This window comes from Erpetoichthys calabaricus, chromosome 4, assembly GCF_900747795.2.
Source record: "Erpetoichthys calabaricus chromosome 4, fErpCal1.3, whole genome shotgun sequence".
Lineage (NCBI taxonomy): Eukaryota > Metazoa > Chordata > Cladistia > Polypteriformes > Polypteridae > Erpetoichthys > Erpetoichthys calabaricus.
The window spans coordinates 214,941,841-214,958,704 of record NC_041397.2 but is presented as its reverse complement, the minus strand read 5'-3'; the positions used below and the strand labels follow the sequence as shown (position 1 = coordinate 214,958,704).

General features: G+C 34.8%; 1 protein-coding gene across 1 annotated transcript in view; it reads right to left on the bottom strand.

Moving 5' to 3' along the window:
• arhgap42a (Rho GTPase activating protein 42a) overlaps positions 1-16,864 on the bottom strand; it is a 425,370-nt gene that overhangs the window by 12,292 nt on the left and 396,214 nt on the right. The window contains exons 20-22 of the mRNA XM_028800283.2: positions 14,452-14,823; positions 12,124-12,280; positions 6,140-6,202 (exon numbers count right to left, since the gene is read on the bottom strand). Coding sequence (XP_028656116.1) covers positions 6,140-6,202; positions 12,124-12,280; positions 14,452-14,823 — 592 coding nt within the window. The remainder of the gene's footprint in view (positions 1-6,139; positions 6,203-12,123; positions 12,281-14,451; positions 14,824-16,864) is intronic.

Sequence of the window (16,864 nt, the reverse complement as noted above, 5' to 3'; positions counted from 1 at the left end):
ACCCCTCATTTTGCCTCTCCAAGTGAGGCTGGACCACACTTCATAGACATGCCAAGAGACAAGACACTTCCAAGACAAAACAAACCCCCAGCAGCAGTGTATCAAGGATTAAAATTGAGATATCTTATGATAGGTGTATTGTATCTGGACTGAACTATGATATGATGCCTTAGGAGAAGAAAAAAGAGAAGCTATTTAAAAGTCCAATGTCACTTTTAATTACTAGTTACTTAATAGTTAAAAAATATACATATATTTAATAGAATAAATTTCAATAAAGTAACTGAAAAAGAGTGGCCAAAAAGGAAATAGAACCTAATTACGGCAAATGTTAAATTACAAATAGACCAAGTTGCAAGCAGAATCTTCATTGCAGTACTAGGACCCAATACAAGCACAAACCATTCATATTTTAGATGATGTTGGGATAAGTCTTTTTTTCTGCTTCTTCAGGGGGACTAAAGATGCAGAATTGTTCATTGACAACCACTTTCTTTGGTTGGAAACAAACATAGCTCGTTTCTGTCTTCTCCGTGCTCCAAAGAAGGAGTTTCGTATCCCATTGAAGCTGATGTTGTTGACTCACGGGGGGAGTTGGTAGTAGTTGACAACAGGGATGGAGAGGCCATACTCAGTTCTAATATACCACCAGAGATTGGCGAGTTTTCATTGCCAGCCTCACTCTCAGTTTTACTCCCATATTTACTATCAGCTGGAGTAGATTGCTGCATTATGAGGTCCTGGCAGATCCGTTCCTTCACCCATCTCTCCTTGCTCACTTTGTGGCAGGCCATGTTGTAAACTTGTGCCAGCTTAGATTTTGATGAAGCTTTAGCTTCCTTTTTCTTATCTTTCTGATCCCTTGGTCTCCTGCTCATGTTTTTAATATACTTGCAAATGATTTCTCTCGGGCTGATTAAATACAGAATGTCTCGGATAAATAGTAAAAAAAAGCTGAATAACACCACTGCCAGCAGAGCACAATCTCAGATGTCCATCTCTCACAATGGATGTGACCAAATCCTTAGACTTTGGAGTTCAAACCCTGAGGTTGTGTGTTCATATCCTGCCACTGATAACAGTGTGACCCAGAGCATTTCACTTTAGGTACCTGTCCTCCAATTGTAAAAACAAAAGAAATGTAACCAATTGTGTCTGAAATGTTGTAGGCTGCTTTGTTTAAAGATATTAGTCAAATAAAAAGTAATTATAATCATACGAGCTGTATATACCCGGCGTTGCCCGGGGCAGAAGTAACCTAATCGGTCAAACACTTACATATATACCAAAGTAAACCTAATCGGTCAAACAGTTACATATATAAAAAAACCGAACCTAATCGGACAAATAGCTTCATATATACAGAAGCGAACCTAATCGGACAAACAGTTAATCTATATACATAAGCAAACCTAATTGGTCAAACAGTTACATAAATACAAAAGCAAACCTAATCGATCAAACAGCTTCATATATACAGAAGCGAACCTAATTGGTCAAACAGTTATGCATGTGCAGAATGATTTTACAAACATTATGCGTGTTAACAATCATTAAAAAGAAAAGATTGAGGAACTGTTCTTCTATATGTGATGAAGCCACTAATAAGACAGATTTTTTTCAGGACCCAGCTGTTTCATAACTAAACTACTGCCACCCCAAAGTAATGCCTAATAGTGGTTTTTGGGGTAGCTGTGGAATAAAAAGGGTGTTTTTTAGTCAGTAAGAATCTGACACTACCCTTCAGTACGGGCTGAAGGGTGCCTATGTAAGGTTTTACATCCTTCCCGTATGGAAAAAAAAACATACTAAACTTTTTTTTCATCATTACAGATAATCTCAGTCAAATCGAAGTACGCATTCTCAATTTATTTTTATCTAATTTTTACTTTTTCACAAAGCCATCCCATGCCAATTTGTATGAATAAACTTTTGCTAGAGAGTTAGCAAAAGTTTATTCATGCACATATTTTAATACGGATAATCTATCTGTAATCAAGGTTCTCATTTTCATTCTAATTTAAAATAATAATAGATACTCATTTTTTTCTTCTGTTTTAGAAAAACCAATCTATGCCACCTACGTCTTCGTCAAGTCAGCTTCATCCAGCTTCATCACATATAGAAGAAGAGTTCCTCAATCTTTTCTTTTTAATGATTGTTAACACGCATAATCTTTGTAAAATGATTCTGCACATGCATAACTGTTTGACCAATTAGGTTCGCTTCTGTATATATGAAGCTGTTTCATCGATTAGGTTTGCTTTTGTATTTATGTAACTGTTTGACCAATTAGGTTTGCTTATGTATATAGATTAGCTGTTTGTCCGATTAGGTTCGCTTCTGTATATATGAAGCTGTTTATCCGATTAGGTTCGCTTTTTTTATATATGTAACTGTTTGACCGATTAGGTTTACTTTGGTATATATGTAAGTGTTTGACCGATTAGGTTACTTCTGCCCCGGGCAACGCCGGGTATATACAGCTCGTATAATATACACACACACATAAACATTTATATACATATACATATATATACATATCTACATATACACATGTACATATATATACACACACATACATAAACACACACATAAGACTTACTGAGTGAAACGGGCTTTCATTGACAATCATGTTACGTTATTTTTAAAATGTTTCCTTTTTTTTTTCATAACCTCTTTAACACACTACTTCTCCACTGCGAAGCGCGGGTATTTTGCTAGTATATATATATATATATATATATATATATATATATATATACATATACACACATACATGCAGTTTTAATAACACAGAAATCAATATAAACATTAACATCATTATCATATGAGAATATGAAGTAATATATAAGAAGCACATTTCATATAAATATAAATTATTAAACAGTAAAATCTTCTTCTGTAATTTGCTACCGTGGCAATTTGTGTGTCTGTCCAGGATTTTAAATGACCTGTAGCTCGCAAACCGTTGCACCTATACACTTGAAATGTGGTACACATATAGTACGTCACGTCTATTATCCGCTTTATGGGTGATGATTGTTTTAGTCTTTTTATCTTTATTTTATTTTATTGTACAATCAAGTCCTATCTGCGCACAGCAGGGCAGCCGTGGGCGGATGCGTATGGTGTATTCACTCGATGTTATCGTGCATTGCGCTGTCAGTGGTATTTTGATAAAAGAATTTGAACAACATATAAGAAGCGTATAAATTATTAAACAGTAAAACATTAACATTTAAGAAGTAAAGTTACATTAAGTACTACTGCTGTGCCTTCGGGTATACCTCATTTTTTGTTTGCCCATTACATGCTTAAATGTATACATTTTTTGCTGCACCTACCCGAGAACATGCGACATATAACCGAGCGTGGGAGAAGCATGGATTTTAAACACGCGTTGAGTTGATGTGCTGGTCTCCCTCGTGAAATAACTGGTAATGTTTGACTAAAATCTACAGCGAGTAAAACGACATTAGCTCCTATTTTTTTTTTACGATCTCTGAGATGTTGGTTTTTTCGGTTCAAGGCTTCATAAGCTCTTTTATGTTGTATGGTGTACTTATCCCAAACCATCATCTTTGAATGTTGCAAGACTTTCGCCTTGTATGTAGATTGGGGTAATTACATTCATTGCATTCCTAGTCTGAATCACAATGTGATTGTATGGGTGGTTACCTGGCACTGTAGGGTTGCCACCCGTCCTTTAAAATACGGAATCGTGCCGCGTTTGAGAATGAAATTGCGCGTCCCGTTTTGAATCAATACTGGACGGGATTTATCCCGTATTTTTTTTATCATTTTTTTTTTAAAGCAGCGTCTCATGCAAATCATCCCACACGCATTTTATGAAGATGCCTCCTTTCCTACTTTTGATTGGGTAATACTTGATGTCATCGTTAGTTTGATTGGTGTTTTTAACTGTCCAGTGAGTAGGGCGTGTCTTTCAACCGTAAGCAGATTTTTTGCACTGGTATCACTGACCTCGACGACGGCGACGTTATACGTCAAAAATAAATTACGATAAATGACGGTTTTAGCGATACTTTATTACGACGGCGGCTACATAGACACGATCAAATAAAAACAAAAAAATCAAATAATCATTCTACATTTTCAAAACGTCGAAAAAACGACGGAATGAAAAAAAGGCCCACCCGACGACCCACCCATTCCATTTTTATATATATAGATTATTAAGTCACAGGAGGTTCTTACTCTTGAACATGCTATGCACAATTGTTCATGAGTAAGACATTTCTGCATTAAGTCAGTTCCTGCTGTTTTTTTGCTGTTCCTAGTGACTTGGCTTTTGTTGAGTATTCTTTTGAATTGAAATGGATAATCAGTAGGAATAATGTAAAACTTGACTATATATTATTATAGTTATTAGATGTCATCCTATTGGTTAGTGGTGCTGTTTGTGTGGGCCATTAGTCGCTTCTGCTCCATCCTTTGTTTGTGTAAAGCACGCTCTTAGTGCAGAGCATGTTAAGTTAGAATAATATTAATAGATATCAACAAATAAGTACTTTATCAACAAATAAATAAACACATATTGGCTAATTTTCTTTATTCCAATAACGTTACTGAATTTCAACCAAATCCCTCAAGACATTTTAGAGATTTTGGGAGTTTTAGTTTTCTATTATAGATGGGTTTTTACCCCTAAATTTAGATATTGAACTGTCCTTTCCTAGCAGATATTTGCAGACCTTGATGTACCATCCTGCTAAATTTCAGCTTTTCAACTAAAAGGGAAAGTGTGTTTTTGTTGATGACTAAGTAAGTGAGTGAATGTGTCAGTCAACTTTGCATTATATATAAAGATTTCTATTAGAAATTCACAGTGTGTATATCTTTGAATTAAAAATTCTGATCTCTTAAATTCAGTTTACCAACAGAAAATAAGCAGTTAAGCAAAATTTAGAAAATGCATTTTTTTTTAATTCACAGGGATTCACCAATGCAGTTGCTAAATTTAGATGATGTACAAATGTGTGTTCTGTATTATGACTGAGTAATCCCAGTCTTCTGTGGAGACTGCTGAGAAACTTAAAATACATTTTCACAATTTAATAAATGGGATGAATCGAGTCAATAATTTTTCTTAACACTTTTTTTTCTTATATATTATTTCAACTTTAACTACAAGCAACTATAAAGGAAACCATATATTGGAGATAAGAATCATAGTGCATAATATTTTGAAATTGTATTGTGACCCAAATATCAAGATAATAGCATACTATGGGGTTCACAGCAATTGCCACCCCCAGTTATCCACAAAAAAAACTTAAAATTTATTTTCATGGTGTATTAATCTTTATAACATCATTAGTGAAATGTTTCCACACATGTACATGTTGTCTAAGAACATCTGTTGTCTTTCAAATCTTCTTATGGTTTCGTTTGTCTCCTTTATTATCTGTGTCATCTGTGTCTTTGTAAACTAACAATATGTTTCTTGTTTTGAAACTTTCATCTGACATATCCTTCTAGTCTGATGTGTAAGGCTGCAGATGCTTACATTTTTCTGGGAGAAGGACTTATTATCATGTTATGAGTCTGGTTCCAGCTGCATTTTCTTTTTTCAGGTTTGCCTTTGTACTTTCTCAGTTTCTGTACTGTCTGTGATGTGAAAATACACCTATCCTCTAATGTCACTACTCACCCAAAAGGAAGTGCTTGAAGTTCTTCATCTTGGGCCTAAGTTTCTCATTTATTTACTACTATAAATTTCTTTTTCGACTTTTAGAATTATTATTTTTTAAACTGGTAACATGATTTTTCGGTCTGACTACTGTTTATGTTAAGAATTTTTTGATCAGACTCACAACAGCAGTGTAAGCTGGGTGGGTGCTTATATGTGGTCACAGGTGTACTGTACATGTATGAGATAACCAAGTGCCGGAGTCTCTACAAAATGCATCAAATGAATCCTTTTGAGTTTTTAAATGCTCAGACAGGTTCAGTAGAGTACAAATATTTAGGGTTACGTAATTCCTGCTTTACAGAATGTAATGGAAAACAATCAAAATTATAGTCAAACTAAAATGCAAGCAACAGTGTTAACTGTTATTAATGCAATAATAAAAGTTTTGCTATTAAAAATAAGAACATTTCATTACATTACCTTCCATTAGAGCCTTGTTTTGTGACACTGGCATTTTCAAACATCATTGCTCTAGCTGCAACACTGAAAAAAAAACAAAGATTCAATTATTCTCAAGTATGCCTATTTATAGGTAGATATGTGCTACTTCCTGCATTTTGTTGCAGTATTTTTCTCTGAAAACCATGAGATAATAAAAGGTACACATCTAGATGTGTAAAAAAATACATAAACCAGAAAATTATTTGACGTACTAATTTATAAGAAAACCTTTATTTTATTTCTGTCATAATCCACTTTGAACTATGTTTATATTATGAATGGCAAACAATTTCTAAAAAGATTCAGTCATCTGAATGCTGTTTTCATGTATAAAAAGAACAGGCCAGTATTAAGGAAATACTAAACAAATTAAGGATTATAGAAAGTGCTGGCAAACATGTCATTCATTCAGTTGGCCTTGGGGTTTCTCTTAATGGAAACAAAGTGAGATGATTTGGAAAACATTGACCAAGATAACAGTATAACCTTCAGAATTAGATTAATCAGTGAAAAATACACTGAAATATCTACAACAATGTTAACATCCTTACTAAATTCCTTCATAATCATAAACCCTTATTTAATGAAGCCTCTTAATCTTAAATTTACATAAAGTGAAAAAAGAAATTTTAATCAAACTTTACACCTCAGGAAGTTTAGCATCAATGCTCTCGGTTTTTTGTAACCTTGGGAGTTCCTTTTTGTAAAATTTGAGATCTGAACTGCATACAGTGTTACAGATGAGACCTCACAAGCAGCTTAAGAATAACCTCCATTGTGCTGTATATGAGGCAGCATGCAATGAAACTCACCATCCTAATAGTCATCTTAATTCTTCTATGTATTTTCTTGTTATAGACATTGGTAAACTCACTGTGAATTCCAGTCTTTTTCAAAAGATCTTCATACAAAGTTCAGACTCTCCATAGTATGCATAATATTCTTTACTTGTTACATCTAAAACCTTGCATTTATTTACATTAAACTACATTTTCCATGTTTCTGTCTAATTATAATGACTTTGCTTTCTCTAATGTATTCACCAGTCGACACAGATTACTTTTAAATTATTTAGGTAGTGCCAAGACACAGTCTCTCCCATTTTTCTTGTGTTTTTATTATAGCCAAACCAACTATTTTAAATGAGTTACAGGGAAACCTAAAAAGCTTATAATTTCCCAAAAATTATCATTAACAAAAACAAGAAAAATAAGTGAAGGTGCTATGTACAATAATTGCAGTGACTCCAAAGCAAAAAGTGATGAGAAAAATCCAACAACAACAAAAAAAATAGCCTTTTCTTCCTCCTTCTTCTTCAACACAGAGTTCATGAAGGATGGAAAGAAAAATAATCACAAACAGAAAGTGAAAGAAAAAATGAGCACCCACAACCACCGATTACTTCCATCCAAAACATACATACAAATCGGAAGTAAACTGTCCTCCCTAATATACAAACTTAAGCACTCTCCTCTCTGCTCCAACAACTCACCAGTAAAGAAGCATCTGCAAGCACAAAGACCGGTCAAAAGACAAGCACTTCAGTTTTATGCAGCTATCCCTCTTGCCTAGCTGATCCTTACTCATGTCTTCCTGGGTCCCCCAATAGTACAACATTGAGTCATGCACCCTACATTCTCTTCTGTTCAGGTGCAGTTTCATTATTTTAAACCTCCAACTTTCCATGCATGTGATCAGAACCACACTGCGCTAGCTACTCGCTCACCTTTCTGGAAAGTTGAGTGGTGAACTTACACCTACTTTCACTCCGTGTTTTCACCCTTCTTTATATATGCACAAATTCTTTGCCGGCAAACTTTTAAATTTGGTGTTCTGTTTTTTCCTTCCCACAGTGGCTTTGGGCACACACCTTGCTGCTCCAATTCAAAAGCACACTTCTGGTTAACCCCTTTAATGGGAAATGCATCTTTAGATGTGCTCCAAAGACGATGCTGAATTGGGTGAGATCATCTATAGACATGCTTCATAAAAAGATTTTTCCCTCCTCAGGGAATGTGTCTATGGACACAATTCCTTCTGATCTGTGCTCTGCATGGTTCTGCTCTCTAGTGCCATTTTTTGAACTCAGAGGTTATAATGGTAGAGGTACAGACATCCTTTACTTGGATGAAAGTTTTATGGTAGTTTCAAGACCAACAAACCCCTAACAGTACTTTTTTCTTTCACTTGCCCTCAGTCACATTTCTAAGGGAAAGGATTTAGCTTTGGAATTTATTTTTAGTGAACGGACATCTTTCTTTTAGCAGTGTACCTTTGCAGTTTTTATCGTGCGCAAAGTTACAAGCGTGTTTTGAAGATTTGAAATTTCTTTGATTACTGCTCTTACAGTATTTTGCGAGATGTAATTCAGTTAGTAGTTTTGCCTGTGTTTTGGTGCTTTATAAGTTTCTTTTTTGAGATTTGTTGTCTGTGTAGCAATTAGATGTGTGTTACCCATTATTTGATAAAGAAGCATATAGCAATGCCGGACCAGTTTTTCCAAAGATGTATAAAACAAGCCTTTCTTTGACCACTGCATCCGAAAATTTTCTGGAAGTTACATTCCAGAGGGAGATTGATGAAAGTTTATTGCTATGGAAAGGCCATCTAGGGTGGAAGGTATACATTCAAAAAAAAAAAATCACGTTTTGGGATGAAGTCCTATAAGCTTTGTGAGGCAAAAAGTGGATATGTGCGGAATATGATGATGTACATGGGAAAAAATACAGAACTTGTAAACGATGTAGAAGGGATTGATGTGCATAATTTTACAAAACAGTCGCGGACTGTGGTAACACTTGCGGAGTAGCTACTGGATCAGGTTTATCTGATAGGACTAGACAATTACTACAGTAGTCCCGAGCTGTATGAATTTTTGAATTTGATGGAAACTGATGCGGTAGGAACATTAAGATCAAACAGAAAGGACCTGCCAAAATCTGTGATTACAAAAAAATTTCAATCGGGAGCAGTTGCCACTGTATTCAGAAATAAGTTGATGGCTTTGAAGTGGAAGAATAAGAGAGGTGTTTGCATGCTGAGCAGCATCCATGAACTCCAGGGAACTTGAAAGAGAAACCTCTCGCAATTGTTGAGTACAATGAGCCTATGGAAGGAGTTGATCTTTCGGATCAGTACATTGTGACGTACAGTACGGCGAGAAAGAGAATGAAAAATACAATCAAAAGATCTTCTGACACCTTCTTGACTTATGTGTTTTCAACTGTTATGTAATCTATAGGTAGCAAGGAGGAAAAGACAACCATCTAAAGTTCCATTTAGATCTAGTTTACCGGTTGTTCAAAAAATATGGAGGAACAACTTCCAAGGCATCTGGAAGCCGCTCAAAACTTGACCCACCCCTATGGTTATCAGAAAGGTATTTCCCGGAACTAAATTCACCAACTAATAAGAGATGTGTAGTGTGTTTGTCACACAAGCAGAGGAGGGAAACAAGAAGACTGCAATTTTCCTCTCTGTGCTTCTGCACGTACCACATGCAACTGGCGTACTAAATGAAAATTGGAAAATTTGTACATAGTGTAATTAAATCTAAAAAAAAAAAATAGCATGAAATTAGCTTATGGTTGTTAACAAAAATTGTTTAAATTTTGTTGGTTGTTTACATTTTTTTTCTTCCAACAATTTAACTTGCATGTCAATTAGATAATATTCTAGCAAAATTCAACCATTTACTGTATATCGACAGATAAAAAAACTCCACAAGGGGAGTGACTACTGACAAAAAAAAGGCCCCAGTTAAATTAATAGAGCATCCGGTCCAAGCTCAGAGAAGCTCTCTGACTTGCAGGCCTCCAAATCAGTTGGTCGACTCATGAGAAATCGACTGACTAGTATTACTACACCGAGAATACACTGATTTCTAATATTCTTAGCTTTTTAGTGTAAACGTAATTTTAGGCTATTAAGTGTGGCCCAGATTGTTTTAAAAAACGCATCATGGCACCAGTCACACCATTTACAATATTCTAATAGGAAAGCATTCTAATGTTCATATTCAAGTAATGGCTTTAGTAAGGCGATGTCCATTGTACTAGACTCATACAGACCTTACTGTATAAAAATTGGTTGCCTTGAGTATCTTGATAAAGTTATCAAAAAATACTTTGCAGGGAATTTAGGTAATGTAATTTAGCTGGGGCTGGATTTTTCTTCACAGAGAAAGAAGTTATTCTTATTTCAAATGTACTTTTTCTTGCTAAAGTACATAAGAATGTAGTTGCAGTGCAGCATTGTTTTCCCCATAATCATTACAATGTAAATTAAGTTTTAGTCTGGGATAATCTCCCTGCTTGTGAAAGAGACACCCCATTGATCTCAGCATTTAAATCCCATCTGAAGGATCATTACATGAGTTTACAATACCTTACTTAGAGATGCTGATTAGATGTTTGTTATGCAGCTCTGTTTGCTAGTCATTTGTACACAAGTACAGTTGTGCCAATTGTAATGATCTGTTTTATTCTGATTTCCTACTGTGGCACTACTACTCCTGGCTATGGGAAGTGTCATAAGGGTTATTGGATGTCTTGGAATTCAAAAATGGAAGAAATTATTGGTTTTATTAAACTGAATTTACTTGTAATATTGTAGCATGCCCAAGAAGGGGTGACAAATGTGAAAATGCCTTAATTTGACTGTGACTTTGTCAGTAATAAATGACCTTGGACCCTTTCCAAGTATTCTTTTGACAGGTGTTTGTTTTTCTCTCCTCTAATGTCAACTGGAAATATTTAAATTATTATGCTACTGCACTTACGTTATCATGATTTCTTTAGGGTAATCAAATTCAAATGTATCTGGTCTACTGTGTGTTTAAACTAATTTGTAAATAATGTATGGAGTAACTATTTTTGTTATTATATTATACTGTACCTATGAACTGAGTGATGGGCACTATAAAAATAAATTTGAAACTGATGTACATTTGGAAGTTTCTCAGGGAATGATTTTGAGTCCCCTGTCTATTCCTGCGTTTCATCTTCGTGGAACCAAGTCAAGTATTGTGAGGGCATGTTTATTTATTTTATGGTCAAAAAATAAAATTTAAATAAAAAACTTTTAGGTTTATAATTTAGTTTCATTTCTGACTCTGTGTTTTAAATGCACCCATATTGTTGTTTAAAGTCTGATCCTGCCTGTTTTTTGACTACAGTTCTATTATGGAAAGCAGAAATTTGATAGAAACTGATTTTTTCAATAGCTTTTCAATAAGCATATGATGATGATTTCTACTGTAAATTAAAAAAATGGCTGAAAAGCAACCAAGATAAAATTCAGACAAGACTCTAGAGTTAAAATTTATGGAATTTATAGAATAGAATTTATTTTCATGTTTCAGTATTTAATTAAGTAGAGCGGTGAGTTAATTTGTACATTTTTCGTATGTGTAATTTTTAATTTTTATTCAAGTTTTCCTCCCACACTCCCAAGGTGTGTATGTTATATTGATTGGTGACTTAGAATCTGTCCGATATATGTGAGTGTGTGTATGAGTGGGTCATGTGTCATGCTTCTGGAGTTGTTGTCTGTGTTGCCTCCAGTGCGGAATGGATAGAATTCAACATTACTACTCTAAATTGTAATAACATGATTGATAATGGATGGACATATTTTCCTGTTTTCCTTACAGACTCACATTAATACAACACTGTTATTCTTTTCAAAGTAAAAGAAACAACCCCATATTTTCTGAAAAGTGGGTAATAACACTATATAAGATGGGGAAAAAAGACTAATGTATCTAACTGACATCTTGAGGGTAAAAGAATAGGCTCAAACCAAATATTATAAACTTGAATACAATACAATTAGAATGCAAATAAATTGCAAATGACCTTTAAGAAATAAGATACACACCTATGTATTTTGCTGCTATCATTCTTTCTCAAAGAGCTCATAGAAAATCCGACATTGTAAAGCACAGAATGAGTGTGACTTACACGGATCCTGGCCTCTGATAGCCGTTACTTGATGGTGCTTCAAGCCTGCGTCTTATGGCAAGTTTAGGTGGCAGCTCCGGATTCAGCGGCATCTTCGGTGTATCCTTCAGTTCCAGAGAGGCAAGACTCTGAACAGATCCACTGCAACTTCTGTTTTCTGTGTACACCATTCAATATTGATTTTTGTTAACTATTTAAAAGACTATTTGCTAGATAGAACAATTTCACTAGCATTTAGGTCTTGTGCTTTAAAATTACTTTTATGTTACAGTTTTGCAGACAAGCCAAAAGGTTGTGTTGCACAGTATTGTATATAACAAAAAAATAAATAAAACTAATTACAGATAACTAACAAATTAACCTAAAGTTTGTAACTCAATAAAATAAGTACTAAGTTTATCATAAAGACCTTCATAATTCAAACAGAAATCAAATCAGATATACATAGGTAAATTATTTAAATGAAATATTGGCATTGAAGTGTAAATATTCTAAAATTTTAGATGATCTAGATACCTGATTAAATACAAAATGTTACAATTTTTAATTGTATTAAGATTAAATACATCCAACACAGTTATACTTATATAATCACATTACATGATACATTGTCAAATGTTTTGGCCGACTTGACTGATTATTACCTGAATTACCTTGCAATATTTCAACAATGGAAATCATTTTTCTTTTATTTAAATGGTAAGTTTACTCTAAATGGTTCAAATACCATTTCAAAAGCAAAAATAAAACTTTAAGGCAACATTATAAAATAGCAGTATTTATTACTACATTTTTTGTTTAGATTACTATGAAGTCAAGACATATTGCATAGAACTGAAGCTGATAATGCAAAATATGCTTTTAGGTATCTTTTAAAGTTTAAACCCATTAATATTTTCATACTGTTAAAAGAATACTCCACTCAAAAATTATATATTTTTTATATGTTACTTGACCTGTGTGCTTTGTAGTGACGGCTAAGAAATCTTTTTAACCTCATGTTTTTATAGAGAATGGAGATAACAAACTTTCCAATAGAATGGCAGCCTATGGTGACCAACATTGAACCACAGTAAAATCACTATTAAAAAATCTCATGTTGCTCATGTCACATAATTTGCACGTAAAGGCATCCAGTTGTATGCTCACCAGGGGCATTGATAGCTTCAGCACTTACTAGGGGCTGTACTTCAACAACAGTTGTCCATGCATGTAAGAAGAAGGGTTGAGCTCTTGAACTTCATTGGACAGGTTGTAGGAGGGGCTCTCAAAGATCAGGGGCTACAGCCCCATAAAAACCTAAGTAGCTACACTCCACCATACACCTCTCTTGTTGACTCCATGCAGTGCCAGTCATCTGACTGACTAAAAAACACATCACACTTGCAACTGGACATGTGAATACTCTTGTGAAGTGAAACAGTGACATGGAACAAAATGACAAATGAATAAGGAATATCTGTGTATTTGGAATTGCATTGTTTTCTTTTGACAGCATTCATGTTTTAATCCAATAGTGTGAGATACACTAGAAAATGCATACAGACATACAAAATGCACTTGCAGGTGAACTAAATATTTTTTGTGATGTTTTAATGCAAAATGTGAGTTGTGGACACCAACATTTTGTAAATGTTCAGGCAAAACAAGCTTATTCAGTTTATTTGGGTTGAAATAAGCTATGAGAATAAACGTTAGAAAACATGAGTAGCTCTCGGACATTTTCATTTTGTAAAAGTAGTTCTCGGGGGGAAAAAAAGTTGGAGACCCCTGCTCTAGTAAGTAAGGTCTTGGAGCGAAAACCATTAACACTGTACATTAAGTTCATTTCTAAGAATTTACATTTGTGACCCATAGAAACTCAGGTAACCTACTTGGTTTGAAGAATTTAAATTAATGTACTGTACTGTTTGGCTGTAATACTTTGAAAATGTGATAGCTATGAAATGTCTTTTAAATCTATGTTTGTTTTGTAAATCCTTTGCTATTAAATTTGTACTATGAACAATTATAACTGCAGTTACCCACTGATACAATATTAGGCCTGCTTGTTCTGGCAGGAGAGCCGTAGTCTATTATGGATGCAATGGGTATGACATAAGTAATCACCACCAGCAGAATTTATCAGGGAGATTTAACAACAATAATGGAAATGTGATCAAGTTTTTCAGACTAAGGGCTGAAATTGAATGGAAAATCAACAGAAACATTATGGCCTGCAAATTTCACAAAGAATACAATCCAGGCCAGAAGAACATGAGATTCGAAGCAGTCTGCAAGAATGATGCACTTAGTTGAGTTGATATTTTAAGAAAAAAAAAAACCTACCATCTGCCAAATTTAGAGATTTCAGTGAAGGTGCTCCAGATCGTTTCAGTGAGTATGGAGTCTTTTTGGGAATTTCCAAATTAGGTGATCTTTTTCCAGCAGTGGTGACTGATGACAGGCTTTGTGTATCAGAATCTCCATCAGTCTTAGCGGTGTCCTCCTTGGAGCTGGAATCTGGGCTTGTGGTACATGCAGAGCTCTTTTGTCCATTGGCAGAAATCTGCGAAGTGATCCACGGTATGCCACTTACTACCTTTTCCTTTGGCTGGGATGAGATAGTTTTTGATGAGCTATTTTGCTCTGATGAATGTGAGGATAGAGACTCAATGCTTCCCATAGGAGTACTTCCTGGACTGCTGCTGAACGTGTCACCTGAAAACACAACACCTAATGAATCATCCTCAAAGATGTAGAACATGCTGCATGCCTTTAAGACAGTAGCTGCATTCTAGTCTGGGTCCTGAGGTGACTGTTGCTTATTTTAACAGCAACGGATTATAGCCTGAATCAGACGCTTCTCAATCACATCAGATAATATAAAAAGCTAACTGTACACCAGAGATATATAAAGAAAAGATGTAGATATTTTATGTGTATAATGTTTAATTTTTTAAATTTAAATGTAAAGCAGAACTATGTTGGGACCTAAGTACAGCCTTACAACAGGTGACACCTCAGCACCACACACACACTGACACTATAGAAGGCAAAAATGAAATTGGTCCTGCATATGATGTTGCATATGCAATGTATATAATGTGCATTTCTGCTCTTTTGTTTTGAATTTGCTCAAGGCTCAAGTACAACTTTAATATATTTTAGCATTTTTCGCTGAATATTTTAAATGAGACATGTGAGTGGAGAACTGCAAACAAGTTCACTCTTAAAAGTAATGCTTCTTTAATGGGACTATATGATTCTTTACTGGATTGTGTGGTTCCTCATAGAGGCATTGCTTCACAAAGAACTATTTTATTCTGGGAAGGGATCTTTGCATATGAAGTTGGTTCTTTATGCTTTGAAAAAAATTCCTGATATCTTTAATGTATGGTAGGCTACCTAGCAGGACACTACCAGATTAAAAAAAAAAAACGTACATGGCCCGTGTTATTGTTTGCATCCAGAGGCCTTTCAAAATCATGTTCCACTGGTATTTCATAAGTCTGTTACCATATATTCAGGGTTATTTACTGCATGGAGCCTGTTAAGGATCTAAATAAATGGTTCTATCTGGAACCTTCATGTGGATTGGTCTTTTGGGAACCATGAGGCATTGCTCTGAAGATGCACTCTGCACCTTTATTTTTAAGAGTGTTGGATTAAAATCCATCCTGACTTTGGTTTTATTCCAGGTTTTAACATGTTTATTGGATTTATTTATTGGTTATATCTTTCTCACCTTACTATTGATTTTATGGATCATTTATTGTATATTTGTTGCACTACACTTTGGAGACTGTTTGGTTTGGTTTTTAGTAAAAAGCACTACTGTATGCACTTTGCACCATACTTGTTGTTTGTGTTTTCATTCGCCTTAGTCCGGCTCAGTTATGACTATTGGAAGAGAGCTATGGCTGTCAGCATCACACCTACATGCACAAGATAAGTCATTGAGAGGTGTATATGTTTAGAAGATCACTTATAGCACTGAACCAGTCAGATGTCAGCCTACCGTATTCTAACTAAAAACTTGTGACGATGGTCACTACGGTCTGTGTACTACACAATATTACTTAGCTCAGCAGCACACCACTTGAGGAGGAAGAACCCGAGGATGGTCAACCTAACAATATTATATATTCAAGCATGGCCTCAGAGTTTGGTGTGGCCCATGACCTGTTTTTCCACACTTTCTTTCCATTGCATTGCGATTCTTTTAAAAACACTGCTATATAGCTGGCTTATTTTTTTTGTCTGCCAGAATCAGCCACAGACATTTTCTTGGCTAGTTAGCTACCATGTCTTTGGCACTGCTTGAACACCTTTAATTCTCATTAGTAAGGTATTCTGGGACTTTTCCATTACAACAGAAATTGCAGTTTTGTTGTACAGTTTCCTTTCTTTTAGATTGTTTGTGCCATCTTTCCATCAGCTCCCTCTTCCCACCTCAGAATGTATTTATTAACCTTAACATGGTGTTACAAGTATCAATAACTTCATCACTGGAATGTTTTTAAATTTTTGCTTCTTTTTCTTTTGTTATGTTTTATATTGTTATCAATAATTCCTATATCATTATTTTCACAGTTCTAATTATTTTATTATTTAATTTCAATTGCTTCATATTGGGTCTCAATTTTAAACTGTTACTTTTATCAAAATTTTAACCAACTTTGCCTCTTACGGGTGAGGCTTTTTCAAACGTGGGTTCATTTCACTGATTTGAGAGTCGCTCTTCTCACCGGTCTTCAAG